General features: G+C 38.7%; 2 protein-coding genes across 2 annotated transcripts; one reads left to right on the forward strand and one right to left on the reverse strand.

The window, feature by feature from the left end:
* Positions 1-939, forward strand: LOC132901184 (olfactory receptor 52B2-like). Its single transcript, XM_060943525.1, has one exon. It carries the CDS (start codon positions 1-3, stop codon positions 937-939), a length of 939 nt encoding a protein of 312 aa, XP_060799508.1.
* An 18,225-nt stretch (positions 940-19,164) lies between these two features.
* On the reverse strand, positions 19,165-20,103 carry LOC132901185 (olfactory receptor 52B2-like). The gene has a single exon (XM_060943526.1). The coding sequence runs from the start codon at positions 20,101-20,103 to the stop codon at positions 19,165-19,167; it is 939 nt and encodes a 312-aa protein (XP_060799509.1).
* Between the last annotated feature and the right edge of the window lie 1,811 nt (positions 20,104-21,914).

The raw sequence follows: 21,914 nt of genomic DNA on the forward strand, positions 1-21,914 counted from the left end.
ATGGATTCCAACATGTCCAAATATTCAACTCTTCTTACTTTGGAACCACTGGGCATATCACCACCTCATATTTTACCAGTGTTCATGTTTGGAACACTTACCTATTGTGCTATTTTGTTTTTCAATATTACATTATTGCTAACAATTGCTTTGAACCAAAAACTTCATAAACCAATGCACATACTGTTGTTTAACATGCAAATTAATGACATTGTAGGTGCCTCTGCCCTTTTCCCTCAGATCATGACAAGTATGCTTTCACAGAATACATCAATCACTTATTCTGCATGTTATGTGCAAGCCTTCTTGATACATTTGTATGGAAATGGTTCGTTTCTTATTCTGACCGCTATGGCATATGACAGATATATTGCAATTTGCTGCCCATTGAAATATCACACTTTGATGTCCACAAATAACTTGTTGAAAATAATCATTATGTTATGGACCATAGATTTTACAGTGATTGGTTTACTACTTGGTCTGAGCTACCGTCAAGAAATTTGTAGCACAAGAATAGTTGACCCTTTCTGTAATAATCCAAGTTTGTTGAAGCTAATATGTGGGGACATAAGGTTGAATAATTACTATGGGCTGTCTCTTACAGCTTTGCAACACGTTCTCACACTGGTCGTAATGCTATTCACATACATTCAAATCCTAATTACCTGTGTATCTAAAAGACAGTCTGATGCAAAAAGGAAAGCAATTCAGACATGCGGTACACACCTAGTTGTTTACTTATGTGCAGAATTCATTGCACTGTTTGTCATAATTTCACACAGGTTTGAAAATGTATCCCAGTACTTAAGAGGAGCATTTGCAACATCTTTCATGGTATTTCCTCCTTTTCTTAACCCTCTCATATATGGTTTGAAAACAAAGGAAATTCGACAGAATATCACTTTCTTGTTCAATAAAAAGATATCTCAGTCATAACAGAAACTTATTATTTGGTTCGATGTTTAATACTTATTTATTTAAAAAACTGCAAGATCTTTATCGAATTATAATATTAAAAGGAAAGGTGCCAAAAAAGGCTCTTCAGAGTAATCCCTTTGAAAAAGAAAAGTTTCAGAAAATTACCTTTACGTATATTCATGGTTGTCTCACCATTTTTTTTTAACAAGAATGAGACAAATAATAATTTTCCAGAATGAAGTTCTTTTTATATATTGGCAATGCTTAAAGTAGAACCTTTGTTTAAAATTGCATTATGTATTCTTAATTTTAGAAATTAATATTATAAAAATTGTCCTCTGAGTTGTCAGAAATAACACTGATTGATTCATTTTAAATCAAGGCCCTGTATTGTATTTAAATTAAATACAGTTTTGGTCAGAAGTTTACAAACACAGATATGAATGTCATCATGGACATGATTATCATGGCAATATTCGGCTTTCAGTGATTTTATTTTTAACTGTTCTTTTTCTGTGGCAGAAAGGTTGTAAAACATACATTTTACCTGATTGTTGGGGGGGGGGACAAACAAGAAAAAAAAAGAATTTCATGCATGTGTTTTGGGTTTTCTGAAATCAGCACAAGGTCAAAATTATAAATCCAGGATAAAGAATGTACATACTCTTCCCCCCATGCCACTTTGATTATTAATTGAGTGGTGTTGAAATTTCCAAAATGTCTTAACTTGCCAATGTCAAGGCCTCTTACAGTGGTGCTTGAAAGTTTGTGAACCCCTTAGAATTCTCTATATTTCTTCATAAATATGACCTAAAAGATCATCAGATTTTCACACAAGTCCTAAAAGTAGATAAAGAGAACCCAGTTAAACAAATGAGACAAAAATATTATATTTGGTCATTTATTTATTGAGGAAAATGATCCAATATTACATATCTGTGAGCGGCAAAAGTATGTGAACCTCTAGGATTCGCAGTTAATTTGAAGGTGAAATTAGAGTCAGGTGTTTTCAATCAATGGGATGGCAATCAGGTGTGAGTGGGCACCCTGTTTTATTTAAAGAATAGGGATCTATCAAAGTCTGATCTTCACAACACATGTTTGTGGAAGTGTATCATGGCACGAACAAAGGAGATTTCTGAGGACCTCAGAAAAAGCGTTGTTGATGCTCATCAGGCTGGAAAAGGTTACAAAACCATCTCTAAAGAGTTTGGACTCCACCAATCCACAGTCAGACAGATTGTGTACAAATGGAGGAAATTCAAGACCATTGGTACCCTCCCCAGGAGTGGTCGACCAACAAAGATCACTTCAAAAGCAAGCCGTGTAATAGTTGGCGAGGTCACAAAGGACCCCAGGGTAACTTCTAAGCAACTGAAGGCCTCTCTCACACTGGCTAATATTAATCTTCATGAGTCCACCATCAGGAGAACACTGAACAACAATGGTGTGCATGGCAGGGTTGCAAGGAGAAAGCCACTGCTCTCCAAAAAGAACATTGCTGCTCGTCTGCAGTTTGCTAAAGATCACGTGGACAAGCCAGAAGGCTATTGGAAAAATGTTTTGTGGACAGATGAGACCAAAATAGAACTTTTTGGTTTAAATGAGAAGCGTTATGTTTGGAGAAAGGAAAACACTGCATTCCAGCATAAGAACCTTATCCCATCTGTGAAACATGGTGGTGGCAGTATCATGATTTGGGCCTGTTTTGCTGCATCTGGGCCAGGACGGCTTGCCATCATTGATGGAACAATGAATTCTGAATTATACCAGCGAATTCTAAAGGAAAATGTCAGGACATCTGTCCATGAACTGAATCTCAAGAGAAGGTGGGTCATGCAGCAAGACAACGACCCTAAGCACACAAGCCGTTCGACCAAAGAATGGTTTAAGAAGAATAAAGTTAATGTTTTGGAATGGCCAAATCAAAGTCCTGACCTTAATCCAATGGAAATGTTGTGGAAGGACCTGAAGCGAGCAGTTCATGTGAGGAAACCCACCAACATCCCAGAGTTGAAGCTGTTCTGTATGGAGGAATGGGCTAAAATTCCTCCAAGCCAGTGTGCAGGACTGATCAACAGTTACCACAAATGTTTAGTTGCAGTTATTGCTGCACAAGGGGGTCACACCAGATACTGAAAGCAAAGGTTCACATACTTTTGCCACTCACAGATATGTAATATTGGATCATTTTCCTCAATAAATAAATGACCAAGTCTAATATTTTTATCTCATTTGTTTAACTGGGTTCTCTTTATCTATTTTTAGGATTTATGTGAAAATCTGATGATGTTTTAGGTCATATTTATGCAAAAATATAGAAAATTCTAAAGGGTTCACAAACTTTCAAGCACCACTGTAACTTCCTGTTAGGGTTCATAGACCACTGCGGTCCTAGCTTGATGAAGCATAGCTGTATTAGAATTGTATTTCCTAGCTGTATTAGAGTTCATTATTATTTTCATTATTGAATGGAAAATAGACAGAAAATAGATGAAAAGGTTTAGACAGTTTTCCTAAAATATGCACAAATTTAATGAATGAATGAATGAATGAATGAAAGTCTTAACAATTTACTTCAGTTTGACTTTTTATACATTCTGAATTCATGGCCATTTGCCTTGGGACAACTGCTGGGTAATCCAATGAGTTGGAACAATAATCAATCTAATGGGATTAAAATACATGGTAACACTCTAATCCCTTCAGACCCTGCAACCCTGAATATTCAATGATTCTCAGATTTTTCTTTTTCTAAAATGCAAACGTTCATAGAATTCCCATCCATCCACGATCTATAATGCTTCCCAGCAAACACACAATGTATATACGACATAGTGGTTACGTAATGTCAGGGAAATACGTTGTCGTTACGTAGTAGGCACATCCTAATACAATGTCGTGCCAATACATAAGGACAACGTAGTGGTAATACGTAATGACAACATAGTGATAATACCTAACGACAATGTAGTGGTAATACGTAATGACAATGTAGTGGTAATACGTAACGACAACGTAGTGGTAATACAATGACAACGTAGTGGTAATACGTAATGACAACATAGTGGTAATACCTAATGACAATGTGGTGGTAATACGTAACAATAATAACAATAATAATAATTAAAGCCACTAGCGGCCTTGATGGGCCCTTGCACGTGTGGTTCCACAACCCAGGACATTCCGCCACCCAACAAAACAGTCACATGTCATATATTCATCAAATGTTCAAAGGTGATGTGCATGTTGCAAATGCCATGACTGTTTGATGGATGAGAGATAAACAAAGACTGTAAGTGTGTGTGTGTGTGTGTGTGTGTGTGTGTTTCTCTGGTGTGAAAATGTACATTTATATATGTACAAAACTATATGTGTCTCCTCCTCATCTCTATCTCACGCTGTAATCTTAAGTCATCTTAGCTTTCCTGTGTCTGCAGTGTGTGTGTGTGTACAGTACATGCAGAGTTTTCATATGTCTGCAACAAAATGCACAATGATGGCAGGTCACTATTAGTGTGTGTGTGTGTCTGTTTGTCAGAGAGAGAGAGAGAGAAGGTGTGTGTGTGAAAGAGAGTGTGCTCATAGATGTTGAGTGTGCATGTGAGTGCATACTTGTGAGAGAGTGTATGTGTGTATGCATAAATACGCATATGACTGTGAGTGTGTGTATGAGTGTGCACAGAATTGTATATATCATCAGACTCACAATATCCAATATTTTGTAAAGTTTCAGATCTCCCCACCATGACTAGAGAAAGTATAAGATCGTGATTGTTAATAAAGATGCCATAACGGCTAAAGAGTATCAGAATCAGAATCATATTACAAGATATCAAAAATCCCTTCGCAATTTAATATCAGTGACATCTTGGCATCACGTATAACGTATTTCACATGAATCTCATGAACTGTCTAGGAGGAGTATGCTAAAATTCATCATGTGTCAAAACACACATATTCAAAACCCTATTCTTTCCTTGGCCAGCTGGTGGTGCTATACCAGACAGGCATATTGGGCATCTAGATGTCATAATAATCACATTTTCTAATAACCTGAAAGGTTTCAGCCAAATCATTAAATGTACTATGACTTCATGACACATTTCCTGTTTATGTGGCGAGTATTAAAATTCATAATATTGCCATTTCAACATATTACAACATATCAAAAATCCCTTCGCAATTCAACATCAGCAATATCTTGCCATCATGTTTGCCAAGTTTGACATGAATCTGATGAACTGTCTGGGAGGAGTACGTTAAAAATGACCATATGTCCAAACGCATATAAGCCCAATTACCTCACCCCCTGTTGGGCGTGGCTAATGCATAGGGGGCGCTATGAAGTCCCTGGGCCATGCCCGGGGCCAAACATCTGTGGCTGAGAAGCAGTTACAATGACTGATGTGTGTATCAAATTTCATGAGTTTTCGTGCATGGGAAATGCCTCAAAAAAAAGCCAAGCGCGACAGAAAAAAAATAATAATAATAAACTTTATTTGCCAGGTATGTGAACACACATGAGGAATTTGACTCCGGTTTCACTTAGCTCTCTTAGTACAAACAGATACAAAGCATAGACAAAAACAAAAAGCTATGTACATATACATAATGACAACATAGTGGGAATACATAATGACACTGTAGTGGTAATACGTAATGGACATAAGATCTGGTGACCCATACCATGCTTGCTGACCACACCATCCCATGAAGTTGTTAGAGCCAACTTTTGCATTGAAGTCACCAAGAATGATGAGCTAATCAGCTTTGGGAACAGCAGCAATGACATCATGCAGTTCTTCATAGAACTTGTCTTTCATCTTGTCTGGATTGGTCATAGTTGGAGCATAAGTGCTGACACTTGTGGCAAACTTACCAGCCAACTTGTCCACAAGAGACGTCTTGCCTGCAAAGCCCATACCTGCATAATATCACTCTTTTGCTTCATGCCCACTCCAAAAGAAAGTGTAGCCTGATACACTTTCACTCAGCAAGCCCTCACCAGCCAATCTGGTCTCAGTCAGGGCTACAATGTCGATGTTGTATCTGGCAAGCTCTTGTCAAATCAAAAGAGTTTTCTTCTGAGGTCTATGAGTGGAGTCTCTGTCCAGGAGAGTGCAAGTATTCCACATTGAAATGGTGAGATGAGTGATCCTCAGCTTTACTTGCCATTTTCTTTCTGGTCTTTGTTTGACTGCAATAAGGGGGCAGTCTCTATCAGTAAGCTGGTCAGGGTCAGGGTGGAGCAGGCAATGTTAAGGGCACCTTTTTGTAGCCCCTTCCTCATGCCATGGAGGTGAGCAGTGCAATCCTGTAGAGGGCTGCTCAGTCTCTCGGGGTGCTGCTGAATTCCTCTGCTGCTCTTGTTCAGCAAAGAATGACCATATGGCTTGAGCTGCCTGTGTGCAGGTCTGCAGCTATGACTCCCAGTGTACCCACACCTGCTGCTTTGTTGCTCACCTGTTGCCACCTGTTGTTGGGTGATAAGATGACTCACGTGAAGATTTTATTAAAGTGTAAAGTTGTGCAACGTTAACCACACTCTCTCACTTGAGACCATCTGAATCCAATGGAAAGACAGCTGGAGATGGAGATGGATGCAGTGGATGAGCATGATGTTCTACATGCCTCATCGTGCTCACAGTGCTTCAACACACTTTGCTGGATCTGCAATCCTGCTTGTTGAATCATATGGCGGTTTCCTCTGCGCTGACCACTGGGTCCAATCTTAACATGCTGAGGCAGGCAAGCCCTAACTCACTGATGGTTTTAAACCCATTAGCTAACTACCCTCACCTGGTTTAGCCCACCAGTTGAAGTGGTTTCTGGTGTATGGCCGCTGTTGCATGCTAACAGCTGCTTGGAGCCACAGGTGAGAGCCGAGTAACAAGTGGGAACCAAGGTGGATGAACTACTCTGAGGAGCATGACTGTTTCCCTGACAGAGGTGCTACCCCTACCTGGCACCCACTACACCCAAAACAATTCAAGGAATCTGGAGTTAATTTCAGTGCATAAAGGGCAAGGGCACAAACCTAAGATGAACACCCAAGATCTCCAATCCCTCAGAAACCACTACATCAAGAATCATCATGCATCTCTCATAGATATAACCAAATGGGTTTGGGATTATGTTGGCAAACTTTTGTCAAGCACTACAATATGGAATTACATCCACGTATGCCAGTTAAAACTTTACTGTGCACAAAGGAAGCCTTATATTAACTGTGTCCACAAGCACCATTGATTTCTCTGGGCTTGGAGTCATCTAGGATGGACCATCACACATAGCCCTTTTCCACCAGATCAGTTCCAGGGCTGGTTCAGGGCCAGTGCTTAGTTTGGAACCAGGTTTTCTGTTTCCACTGGCAAAGAACTGTCTGGGCCACAAAAAAGAGTTCCAGGGTAGCACCAGCTCTTTGCTGGGCTAGAGGAAAGAACTGCTTACGTCAGTGGGGGGGGGGGGGGGGGGCGGAGTTGTTAAGACCAACAACAATAGCAAGACCACGAGAGGGCGCCATTTTTAAATAAGCGATGAGATATCATGGATGCAGTAAAGCAGCAGTGGTCTGTGTTGTTGTTGCTGCTTCTTCTTCTTCGTGTTGTTGTTGCTTCGATGTTCGCACCAAGGTTTATGCAAACACAGTGACGTAACTAACATATACAGTGACGTAATGACATGGCTCCCCTTAGCACCCTGAGCTATGGAAAAGCAAACTGGTTCTCAGCTGGTTCACAAGTTGAACGAGTTGTGAACCAGCACCAGCACTGGCCCCGAACCGGCCCTGGAACTGATTTGGTGGAAAAGGGGTAACAGTGGAAACATGTATTGTGGTCAGACAAATCAGTATTCCAGGTCTTTTTGGAAGAAATTGACACCGTATGCTCAGGATCAAAGATGGTAAGGACCATCCAGCCTGTTCCCAGCAACAAATCCAAAAAACAGTGTCAGTCATGCTATAGGGTTGTGTCGGTACTTTTGTAAAAGGTAACTTACACATTTGTCATGGCAACATTAATGCAGAAAAGTACATTGAGATTTTGGAGCAACATAGGCTGTCTTCAAGATAACACCTTCTCCAGGGATATTTCAACAAGACAATGCAAAACCATTACAAATGCATGGCTGCAGAAGATGAGGGTGTCTGTCCCCTCTGTCCCCAAAAGAGAATTTGTAGTGACGTTTCAAATGAAAAATATGACAATGACAAGTCCATGCTGTTGCATACCTTAATACGTGTTCACAGAAAGAGTGGGACAAAATAACACCTGAAATGCTTCATTACTTGGTGTGTTCAGTCCCTACAGAGCTTTTAACTGTTGTGTGAAGGAATGGCAACATTATAAAGTGGCAAATGTTTACTGACTTGCAAGAATCACAATTGAAATTAAAATAAATAAATAAATAAATAAATAATCTGGTCAGGCATCAAATAATGATCTATTGTATTGTTTTGAGTGCAATACAGGTCAACGACGATCATTGTTTTCAATTTCATCAGACCATCCCAACTATTTGTTGTCATGTCTGTGCACATTTGAGCAAGGCTCGGCACAAGTGATAGCTCTTGGCCATACGCTTCAAGCACATTGCATGCACCATAAGGTTCAATATAGGATTGGAATCACCTGTTGCTCTTCTGAGCACTGTTGCCAGGTAGGGGTCCACGTGGATCCTATTGACCATGTTGTCAATCCTTGTCATGTTAACTGGAGCAAAGTTTGGACATTTGTGATTAACATTGCACAAAAATTCAAGTTTGGTGAAAGACTATTGTTTGGAAAAAATTTTTTTCCTTTATTGACTAAATCAATAATGCAGATGTCATAAATTAATATCTAAGCAAAAAAAGAGAGAGAGAGAGAGAGAGAGAGAGAGAGAGAGAGTTATGAAATCTAGAGTTACTATGGAATCAGAAAGCTTACTTCTAGTTTCATAGAATCTGAGTAGGAATACTTCTGTCTTGTCAGAATTAGGAAGAAGGAAGTTTGTAAGCATCCACTGTCTCATGGCTTTTACACATTTCTCAAATTTATCGAGCTGGTGTCTCTCATCTGGCTTTGCTAAAACACACTACTGTGTGTCATCAGCATAACAGTGAGAGATAATAACGTTTATGAATAATAGTCCCCAGAGGTAGCATATGTAAAGAAAAAAATCACAAGACCTCAGACAGAACCTTTAGAACACCAAACTTCACCTTAGTATGCATGGAAAAGTCATGATTTACATCTACAAACTCACAATGATCAGTTAAATAAATCAATGCCACCTTCCATTTTGTCTAGAAAAAGATAGTTCAACCATTTTTTTATGCTTGGTAGATTTTCTGGTTGTCGAAAATCTGCCAAGCACAAAAAAGTCAAGATAGGAACAATCACATCTCACTACTTGGTAACTTGGTTGAATGCCCAAACAGATGCTTCTGAAACTTTCTGTAGCAGTAATTTTGCAAACAGTAAAGCATCTGAAATCACACACACACACTGTTCAGCTATAATATTATGACAACTGACAGGTGAAGTGAATAACATTGATTATCTCATTACAGTGGCACCTCTCAAGGGGCGGGATATTTTAGGCAGCAAGAGAACAGTAAGTTCTTGAAGTTGATCTGTTGGAAGCAGGAAAAATGGGCAAGTATAAGGAGCTCAGTGAATTTGACAAGGGCCAAATTGTGATGGCTAGATGACTGGGTCTGAGCATCTCCAAAATGGTTCATTTTGTGCGGTGTTCTCAGGATGCAGTGGCTAGTACATTCCAAAAGTGGTCCACAGAAGGACAACCGATGAACCAGTGACAGGGTCATGTGTGTTGAAGGCTCATTGATTCACATGGGGCACGAAACCTAACCCATATGGTACAATCCCACAGAAGAGCTACTGTAGCACAAACTGCTGAAAAAGTTAATGCTGACACCTTTCTGTTTTACCCAGAATTAACTTTTTCAGCATCACACCAACTTTAAGAACTGACTGTTCTCTTGCTGCCTTATATATGTATCCCACCCCTTGACAGGTGCCATTGTAATGAGATAATCAATTTTATTAATTTCACCTGGAAGTGGTCACAATGTTATGGCTGATCAGTGTACATGGCATATACATTTTAATAAATAACAGTGGAGGCTAAAGTTCATTAAATATTTTGTAACACTGGACTATTTGTATATCGTGACTCTGACCCTAAAGATTATGCTAAAGTTTGCTACCAGTTTAGCATACCCTCTTGCATCACCTTTGAGCAGTCCTCTCATCATCTGAACATTGGAGTAGTATTCCCCAAAGTCTCCCTTTTTTCTCCTCAGCAGACTTTTCTTTTGCTGCATTCAGCCTTTTCTGAAACTTTGCCTCTGCGATGTAACAAACAGCTGCATCCTGAGAATCAACAGCATGCCTTCTATATTCTCCATTGTTTGTTTGTTTGTGTGTGTGTGTGTGTGTGTGTGTGTGTGTGTGTGTGTGTGTGTGTGTGTGTGCACGCATCACACTGAAGATGACATCACTGCAATTTCATGCAGCATCAGTATGATGACCAGCTACAGTCAGGGGATAGTGGAAAACGAACTCCTGGTACCTCAAGTAAGTTGGGTCTTGTCAAGTTGAGTTGAATTGAGCCATTATCATGCTGTGGGAAATTGCCATTACATTCCCCTGACTTCCTGACCACCCTGGCAAAGATTATTTTCTAACAGCACAGTTCAACATGGGTTATTCCTTAACCTATACATGAGAAACATCACTAAATTAAAACATGGTATCAAAGAGTGAATATCACTGAAATATGAGCAGGATTGCAAGATACCAAGCTATGTATAATCAGGGAAAAAATGTAAACATTTTGTCTCCAAAAGACATACTCAAAGAAGTATGAATTTTGTAGTTTAGGTTTTGTCATGACCAAGGAAATTAACTGAGAGAAAATAAGTAAATATAATACATTTTAATTAATTCACTTTACCTCAAATTCCTGTTTGAGTAAGTTTTATTTCATCAGCTTAAATAACCTCAAATGTTTGGTAAGATGTATGTATGTATGTATGTATGTATGTATGTATGTATGTATGTATGTATGTATGTATGTATGTATGTATGTATAATGTGCTGTTAAGATTTACAGTTTAAAATTTCTTTGAATGAGACTACCCAAAGTCAGATTGGTTCCAGTTTCCCCCACATCCCTGACAATAACCCAGGTAACAATTTTACGTATTAACTACGTACTTACAACGTAGTGGTTTGGTAGATGTTACATAGTGTTTTTACATAGTTACTACATAAAATTCTGGACTAACAGAGAAATTACGTACCCACCACCTTTCCACTACCTTATGGGCACCTTCCCACTACCCTATGGGGACCTTCCCACTACCCTATGGATACTTTCACACTCATATGGGCACGTTCTCACCACCTTACATTTTCACATCCTTTCTACTACCTTACAAAACCAGAGTAATATTATGCAGAAAACATGGAAGAAGCAACAATATTTTGCATAGTTGGTGCATTTATTTCAACAAAAAAAAAAAAAAATAGCTGCATCAGCCAGGTTAGGTTAGAAATGTGAAAAAAAAAAAAAAAAATATATATATATATATATATATATATATATATATATATATAGGGCGGCACGGTGGTGTAGTGGTTAGCGCTGTCGCCTCACAGCAAGAAGGTCCTGGGTTCGAGCCCCGGGGCCGGCGAGGGCCTTTCTGTGTGGAGTTTGCATGTTCTCCCCGTGTCCGTGTGGGTTTCCTCCGGGTGCTCCGGTTTCCCCCACAGTCCAAAGACATGCACGTTAGGTTAACTGGTGACTCTAAATTGACCGTAGGTGTGAATGTGAGTGTGAATGGTTGTCTGTGTCTATGTGTCAGCCCTGTGATGACCTGGCGACTTGTCCAGGGTGTACCCCGCCTTTCGCCCGTAGTCAGCTGGGATAGGCTCCAGCTTGCCTGCGACCCTGTAGAAGGATAAAGCGGCTAGAGATAATGAGATGAGATATATATATATATATATATATATAAAACCGTGTGTACTAGTACACTTGACAATCATAACAGGACGTGTTGTAGTTTCACAGGATGAAATAGAAGATTAATACATGCATTACCTGAATCAAATGTAATCATGAATATGCAAAGGAACTTAAAGGTATTATTCTGCACTTTTATGATGGCTGCTTGTCAGACATTACATTACACTAAAATGGCATAAAAACCTACAGAGACTGACTGCAATATTTACACACATGCCAATCATTATTTTTGTTCTGACTCTAGAAAATATTTAATGGTGAACCAGTATTCAATAATAGAAATTCTAGCAGTGAAATAGCTAACAGCTGTCTCTGATTTCTGAATCAGATGAATGGTGGATTGGTACAGTAGTTGTCTCCTTAGTTGTTGCAGCCACAGCAGCACGAGCCTGCAAATATAATTATAATCAATGATAAATTGGGAAATCCTTGTTTACCATTATATGGTCAGATTAAGTGATGTATGTACACATAAAATATTTGCAAGAGGTAAGTACCTACAGATAATTCTGCACAATTTCATCTAGGCGCATCAGAACCTTTCTCTGATTCTTTCGTCTCCATTGCTCCCTGTTTTCCGCATCCTTCTCTACCACACCTGCCACTTTCATGTCCTCTCTCACCACATCCATGTATCTCCTCTTTGGTCTTCCTCGTTTTTGTGTGCCTGGCAGCTCCATCCTCAACATTCTCCTTCCAACGTGCTCTGCATCTCTTCTCAGGATGTGCCCATACCATCTCAGTCTCATCTCTCTTAGCTTAATTCCCAAGCTCTCCACATATGCTGTCCCTCTGATGTGCTCGTTCCTTATCCTGTCTAGCCTCGTCACTCCTGTCGCAAACCTTAACATCCTCAACTCTGCCACCTCCAACTCTGCCTCCTGTCTCTTCGTTAAGGGTACTATGTCCAATCCATACATCACAGCTGGTCTCACTACTGTCTTAATCAGAACCTTTCTCTGATAATCTATAAAAACACATAAAAAGGAAATGGTTAGTGTCATGGGCCACATAAAAACGAGTGAGCATTATGCATTCATGAATTAAAGACATAAATTTCAAAAAATGGTTGGATTTTATGATAAAATACCACACATCAATATGTAATATTATTAGTACTGGATGTCACGACACAGATATTCAGACTGACAAATCACAAATGTAAGTCATTTATTCAAGTAGTGTTTCTATCTTTTCATAAAATGTGTATGCTAGCATGTCTCTTTTGTAAGTAAGAATAGAACTCACTGTCTGATATAGTATTTTGCCGTGGATCTGTACTCCTCGGCCTGAACAGCTTTTCAAGGTCCTCTGTATCTGAGACAAATTTGCAAAGCAATTAATATCTTGCAGAATGAATGGAATTAATTAAGCTAATGGTAAGATTTTACTGTTTGTTTTTATTAAATGTAATATGCAAACCTTGGAGATGAATGATATTCCCAAGAGATAAAAAGAAATTCCACCTAAGTGAATTTAGATTATAGATTGCATCATAACAATCTTTAACAGTAAACAGTAACAGTAAAACAAACTGAAATAGTGTGGAACAGCTTTATGAAACATTCGAAATACCCCAATAAGTCGTCTACATATGTTGTTACAGAAAAAATTTTGTGAAACAATTTAGTTTTTAAATTTCACCAAACATTCATATTAGGATGCATGTTTATCAGTTTATATTGTAACAATACTAAATAACTGACCAAAGTCATCTTTTGATTGAAATCAAGAGGTAGTTAAACTTTCACAGCTTTAAACCATGGTTTAAAAAAGTGAATGAAATTACACCATAAAGGATCCACACTAACATTCAATAACAGGTTGCCACTGGGAGCCGGAACTCCTACACCACGGTCATCATCCCCCACAAACAATATGGCGCTGCGGCTCGCTTTCCTGCGGTAGAGACTCACACACTAACATTCATTAAAATAAAAATTTAACAATAACATTTGCATATAATATATCGTCAGAGTTAATCACCTTACATTCACATGGTGACAACAATAGCAAGGGTAACATTCTTACCTTGAAAGATTCTGTCAATCAAAGCTCTCCAATTATAACAAAACACCTTCCCTTCACACCACTAAAAACAACTGGGACGCGGGAAGTCGATCCTTCAACGGGTTTTGAAGGACCGACGCAATCCAGAGCCGGCAAAGCATGATGGGATAGAGGTCAGCCAGCATATGCCCTTTTCCCACCAAATTAACAGGGTGGGGTGGTGGAGGGGGTCACGGGATAGGGGCGGGTATTGGATTTGGAAAAAAAGGGGGAGATATTGATAATTTCTACGAAAAGCATCAATGAACGGCCCAAAGGCATATGTGCCCTGGAAAATGAAAATGTACATGTTCATTCAGTGAATTTGAGCATATTTTGAATAATTTTGCTTGCTTCAAGCTTACTGTTGTGTTTACTCTTTTATACCCCCCCTCCCCTGGTCGCTGAAGGGGGGTGGGGGGTTATACCCCTCCCCCGGATCCGCCACTGGGGGATCACAAAAATAAAAATTCTCAATCACATATCACAGGAATAGAAACAGGCTCAAATCACTGGTCACGGAAATAATTTGTTGGCAATCATGGATCATGTGAAAGTCCTCCCTTCAGTTAAAGTTTTGCGTGTACCGAACATGATTTTGGATAAAAAAATATATATACCACTAATAGTTAGATGTGGTAAAAAATACCACTAATAGTATTAGAGGGTTACAATGCAGATAAACTGATAAGACATGCCTAACTGCAAAATAATGAATCTACAAACTTTTATTTCATTGAAATGGCCTCATTCAGTGCTATTTTAAAGTTAAATAAACCATGATCAATTCATCAACAGACCAAGATCACATTGTTAATGTTATTCATAGAGACATACAACAAAATGTACAAAAGCAAATTATTAATACATCAATCATCAAATAGAAAATACACACAACATGTAGACTACGTAGTAGGACATACGTCACTGGATGGTCGCCAGATAACGTGTCTGTTACGTATTACCACTACGTTGTCGTTACGTATTGGCACGACGTTGTATTAGGACGTGCCTGCTACGTAACTACGACGTATTTCCCTGACTACCAAACCACTACCTAACCACTACGTCGTATGTACTGTACGTGTGTGTTTGCTGGGTAATTAATCTAATAGCATAATTAATGACAAACCACAGTTAGACATTTAAATTTACTCTGGACATCATATGAATAAATGTTCCAGTAGCTTCAATCAAGATTAACCCCAACTGGTATAAATGCATGTTTCTGCCAGTTACCTGAATAACCAAAAGTGATGAGTTTATCACTCTATAATTATTTGTTTTGCCATATGCTTTTCATATGCTTGGCCCATGCTACACCCTTCCACCATGTTTCATGGAAATTGCATTGGAAGTTTTTGTGCAAGCTTGCAAAGACAGAGAAACAATTAAACCAAAACACTGAAAACAGACAGACAAACTGAAAACAAACTTGGCAAAGAGGTTCTGTTTTCAGTTTGTCTGTCTGTTTTCAGTGTTTTGGTTTGTTTAATTGTTTCTCTGTCTTTGCAAGCTTGCACAAAAACTTCCAATGCAATTTCCATGAAACATGGTGGAAGGGTGTAGCATGGGCCAAGGAAGAAAATGTAAAATTTTCCAATGGAACCGAGGCATGGAGCAAATCCACAAAGTCAGTTTTACTTTTGCTAATGCGGGGTACAGCATTTGCTCTTGGTGAAAGTCTGCACTAAAATGACTTACATCTTAAAATCCAGTAAATGACAGTAAAGTTCAATAGTAACAAAACATAGTAAGTGTAGAAATCTCTATATCATAATCCACATTCACAGGAACCAGTAATCCTGTAAGATGCACCAGTCAGTACATAATTCTAATAATATTGGAAATATATACAGACATATGAAGTGGTTGCAGCTACAGATCTGACTATTATTGAAGAGTCAAAAATTGTCCTTGGTCTGTGCTATCTAAGTGCTCTTCAAGTGCCCTTCACTCAGAATGTAAAAGTGTATTTTAGACATGCAATCTTTCCAGGTGTACTGCTGGTTCAGTTGTTCCAGTTCAGATGTTCCAGTTCAGTGTATAGGTTTCTGGCCTACTGCTTGAAAGTTTGTGAATTGAATTCCCAGTATAAAGAAACAACCACTGTTTGCAAGTTGAGTATGATCTTAACTCACTCTGAATAAGTACTTGCACAGACAGGGTACAAATGGAGGAAGAAAAAAAAAACTACAACAACAAAAAAAGCATGATTTCATTGTAAGGTGATTAGCCACCAAGAGTCCAATCAAACAGTTTTATGCCACATTGGCACTGATTCTCCAGGATTCTGGAACTATACTGGAGGGATGAACACCATTCTTCCAAGATATTCTCTTGGTGGGTTTTTGCTGATGATGGATCGATGATGGTGGTGGAGGAGAGTGTTGTTTAGCACATTGCTCCAAAATCTCCCATAAGTGTGCAGTTGGGTTCTCATCAGGTGACTGTAGAGGCCATAAAGTTGCAGTCAGAAATTTACATTCATGAGCGCCATTCATTATGGACATGAGCGCCATCATCTACATGAACATCATGGCAATGTTTTGCATTCAAAAATGTATTTGTTATGTTCTTTTTCTGTCACAGAATCATTGTACAACATATATCTTTCATAGGAAAAAAAATAATTTGGTGCCCATTTATTTTGGGTTTTCTGAAATTCTGAATATAATTTTGAAGCCAAATCGTTATATTCATGGTCAAAAAGATACATACAGCACACCAAATATTTGGTCCAATGTCCCTTCAGTGTTTCACCTTGAACAGATGCTTTTGGGAGTAAAAAAAAAAAAAAACTTTTGTCAGAATGCTGGTTGGATATTTGAACAAAAGGTGACAGTTTGGGTCTTTTTCCAGCAAAGTGGCTTGGCAAAATCGCTACACCTCCCAATAGCTTGTATTTACATACAATTGTTTGAAATGATGGTCTTAGAATCTGGAGTTGTTTCGAACTGGATCCAAGAGACATTCCTGTGTTGTGTAAACCTATGATCCTCTTTCTCAGATTTGCACTGAGCTTCTTGGTCATTCCTATCATACTGTGTGTTGGTTAAACCAATGAGTGCAAAGAAACCCTTTTAATCTTAGGACAGAGAAGCTAAGAGCAGCGGTCTATGAACCCTAACAAGAAGTTAAGAGGCCTTGACATTGGCAAGTTAAGACATTTTGGAAATTTCAGCACCACGCAATTACTAATCAAAGTGGGGTGGGGGGGAAGAGTATGGATTTATAATTTTAACCTTGTGCTGATTTCAGAAAACCCAAAACCCATGCATGAAATTCTTCTTGTTGTTTTTTTTGTTTGTTTTGTTTTTGCACCTCCCCCAACAATCAGGTAAAATGTATGTTTTACAACCTTTCTGCCACAGAAAAAGAACAGTTCAAAGAAATCATTGAAAGCTGAATATTGCCATGATATTCATGTCCATGATGACATTCATGTCTGTGTTTGTAAACTTCTGACCAAAACTGTAATTAATTTAAATACAATACAGGGCAGGGCGGCACGGTGGTGTAGTGGTTAGCGCTGTCGCCTTACAGCAAGAAGGTCCAGGTTCGAGCCCCGTGGCCGACAAGGGCCTTTCTGTGCAGAGTTTGCATGTTCTCCCTGTGTCCGCGTGGGTTTCCTCCGGGTGCTCCGGTTTCCCCCACAGTCCAAAGACATGCAGGTTAGGTTAACTGGTGACTCTAAATTGACTGTAGATGTGAGTGTGAATGGTTGTCTGTGTCTATGTGTCAGCCCTGTGATGACCTGGTGACTTGTCCAGGGTGTACCCTGCCTTTCGCCCATAGTCAGCTGGGATAGGCTCCAGCCTGCCTGCCACCCTGTAGAACAGGATAAAGCAGCTAGAGATAATGAGATGAGACGAGACAATACAGGGCTTTGATTTAAATTTAATCAATCAGTGTTATTTCTGACAACTCAGAGGGCAATTTTTATAATCCATCCATTATCTGTAGCCGCTTATCCTGTCCTACAGGGTCGCAGGCAAGCTGGAGCCTATCCCAGGTGACTATGGGCGAGAGGCAGGGTACACCCTGGACAAGTCGCCAGGTCATCACAGAGCTGACACATAGACACAGACAACCATTCACATTCGCACCTACGGTCAATTTTAGAGCCACCAATTAGCCTAACCTGCATGTCTTTGGACTGTGGGGGAAACCGGAGCACCCGGAGGAAACCCACACGGACATGGGGAGAACATGCAAACTCCACACAGAAAGGCCCCTGTCGGCCGCTGGGCTCGAACCCAAGACCTTCTTGCTGTGTGGCAACAGTGCTAACCACTACACCACCGTGCCGCCCCAATTTTATAATATTAATTTCTAAAATTAAGAATACATAATGCAATTTTAAATAAAAGTTGAACTTTAAACTTTGCCAATATATACACTACCATTCCAAAGTTTGGGGTCACCCAGACAATTTTGTGTTTTCCATGAAAAGTCACACTTTTATTTACCACCATAAGTTGTAAAATGAATAGAAAATATAGTCAAGACATTTTTCTGGCCATTTTGAACACTTAATTGACCCCACAAATGTGATGCTCCAGAAACTCAATCTGCTCAAAGGAAGGTCAGTTTTATAGCTTCTCTAAAGAGCTAAACTGTTTTTAGCTGTGCTAACATGATTGTACAAGGGTTTTCTAATCATCCATTAGCCTTCTGAGGCAATGAGCAAACACATTGTACCATTAGAACACTGGAGTGATAGTTGCTGGAAATGGGCCTCTATACACCTATGGAGATATTGCACCAAAAACTAGACATTTGCAGCTAGAATAGTCATTTACCACATTAGCAATGTATATAGTATATTTCTGATTAGTTTAAAGTGATATTCACTGAAAAGAACAGTGCTTTTCTTTCAAAAATAAGGACATTTCAAAGTCACCCCAAACTTTTGAATGGTAGTGTAAAAAAGAACTTCATTCTGGAAAATTATTATTTGTCTTCTTGTAAAAAAATGGTGAGAGAACCATGAATATAAAGGTTATTTTCTGAAACTTTTATTTTTCAAATGGATTACACTGAAGAGCCTTTTTTGGCACCTTTCCTTTTAATATTATAGTTTGATAAAGATCATGTTGTAGTTTCTGAAATGAATAAGTATTAAACATCTCACTTACTAATAATTTTCTCTTATGACTGAGAGATCTTTTTACAGAACAAGACAGTAACGTTCTGTCGAATTTCCTTTGTTTTCAAACCATATATTAGAGGATTAAGAAAAGGAGGAAATACCATCAAAGATGTGGCAATTGTGCCTCTTATGGACTGGGATAAATTAGGAAATCTGTGTGAAATTATGGCAAACAGTGAAATGAATTCTAAACATAAGTAAACAACTAGGTGTGTACCGCATGTCTGAATTGCTTTGCTTTTTGCATCAGACTGTCTTTTAGAGACACAGGTGATTAGGATTTGAATGTAAGTAAATAACATTATGAACAGTGTTAGAATGTGTAGCAAAGCTGTAAGAGACAACCCATAGTAATTATTCAACCTTATGTCCCCACATATTAGCTTCAACAAACTTGGATTATTACAGAAAGGGTCAACTATTCTCGTGCTACAAATCTCTCGACGGTAGCTGAGAGCAAGTAGTAAACCAATCACTGTAAAATCTATGGTCCACACTGTAATTATTATTTTCAACAAGTTATTTGTGGACATCAAGGTGTGATATTTCAATGGGCAGCAAATTGCAATATATCTGTCATAAGCCATAGTGGTCAGAATAAGAAATGATCCAGCCCCATACAAATGTATCAAGAAGGCTTGCACATAACATGCAGAATAAGTGATTGATGTATTCTGTGAAAGCATACTGGCCATAATCTGAGGGAAAAGGGCAGAGGCACCTACAATGTCATTAACTGGCAGGTTAAACAACAGTATGTGCATCGGTTTATGAAGCTTTTGGTTCAGAGCAATTGTTAGCAGTAACGTAATATTGAAAAACAAAATAGCACAATATGTAAGGGTTCCAAACATGAACATTGGTAAAATATAAGTTGGTGATATGCCCAGTGGTTCCAAAGTAAGAAGAATTGAATATGTTGACATATTGGAATCCATTATCTCTCTCTTTATCGTGTGGCAAGAAGAAAAGTCCTAAAACAGATAGGACAATTGCAAATGAGTACATAGGTTTCCTAAAATATGCACATGAATTATTATTATTATTATTATTATTATTATTATTATTATTACTAATCTAATATTGCACTTATATTCCTTAACCCAAATCTCTGATCACAGAATTTGGCAAAATTTTGTACAATTTAACAATAGTTAAATCCTCACAATATGATGGAACTCCTCAGATGCTCATACTTTCAGATAATGCAAAGTTCTTTAACCCAGATTGCCATTTAATATACATTAAGAATTTATGACCCATCCTTTTTAATGCCTGAGTGAGCCCATTTCATGAGTAATTGCCTTGAGAAAACCTCTGGGTCAACCAATAGGGAAGAAGAATATGATAAATGTAATGGGATTAACCCATTCAGAACCTGTGTCCATTGTAATATGATTTCAGCCATTTTTCTGCATTAAAATGCAGACATTCAGATCATTTTTCCCTGTTAACAGAGAACAGTTGACCTCTTAGAATCAAGCTTCACCCTTTTGAGCATCATGCAAAATTTTCATCATGTGAATGTCAGATAAGTAAGGGCATTTTAAGTTGTAACTGTTATTGTTTTTTGGAAAGAATATCTATCTATCTATCTATCTATCTATCTATCTATCTATCTATCTATCTATCTATCTATCTATCTTATTACAACTGTAATGTTTTATGATATACATATATATGGAAAATACATTTTCATAATTGTGGTTTACAGCATTAGAGGTCTGAGATAGTCTGGCCAAAGAAGCAAGAAGGTTCTGGGTTTGAACCTCATGGCTGACAGGGGCCTTTCTGTGTGGAGTTTGTATGTTCTCCGTGTCTGCATGGGTTTCCTCCGGGTGCACCTGTTTCCTTCCACAGTGCTAACCACCACCATCATGCTGCCCAAAATTAAGCAAAATACATTTTGTTTAAAATTAAGGCAAATAAATAATTTTAAAAAATAACATGCACTCTGAACACTTTATTTGGAACACGTGTACATCTACTCATTTATGCAATTATCTAATCAGCCAATTGTGTGGCAGGCATGCAGTGCAGCATGCAGACATTGGGCAGCAGTTTTGTTTAATGTTCAAATGAACCATCAGATTGGGGAAAAATGTCATCTCAGTGATGTTGACTGTGGCATGATTGCTGATGCTAGATGGGCTATTTTGAGTATTTCTAAAACTGTTGATCTTTTGGAATTTTCAGACACAACTGTCTCTAGAGTTTACACAGAATTGTGCAAGAAAAAAAAATCCAGTGAGCTGCAGTTCTGTGAACAGAAACACCTTGTTGATGAGAGAGGTCAATGGAGAATGGCCAGACAGTTTTGACTGTACCATCAAAGACTGGAAAAACATAGCCAGGTCTGATGAATCTTGATTTCTGTTGAGGCACACAGATGGTATAGACAGGTCAAAATTTGCAACCAACAGCATGAATCCACTGACCCAACCTGCCTTGTGTCAGCAGTTCAGGAGTGGGTTTCCCAAAAGCATTGTAGCACAAAGATCATCATTAAATGGCAAAGCGAGCATCACAATGAACACTCTCTCTCCTAGTTAAGATGCTCTTTGCATTGAGGCTTTTTGGAAACCCACCCCAGGTTGGTTGGGTTTGTGGAATGGTGTGGGGAATATTTTCTTGGCACACTTTGGGCCAATTAATACAAATCAGTCATTGCATGAATGCCACAACCTATTTGTTCATCACTTCATGGCCACAGTTTATGCATCTTCTAATGGCTACTTCCAACATGATA

This window comes from Neoarius graeffei, chromosome 17, assembly GCF_027579695.1.
Source record: "Neoarius graeffei isolate fNeoGra1 chromosome 17, fNeoGra1.pri, whole genome shotgun sequence".
Taxonomy (NCBI): domain Eukaryota; kingdom Metazoa; phylum Chordata; class Actinopteri; order Siluriformes; family Ariidae; genus Neoarius; species Neoarius graeffei.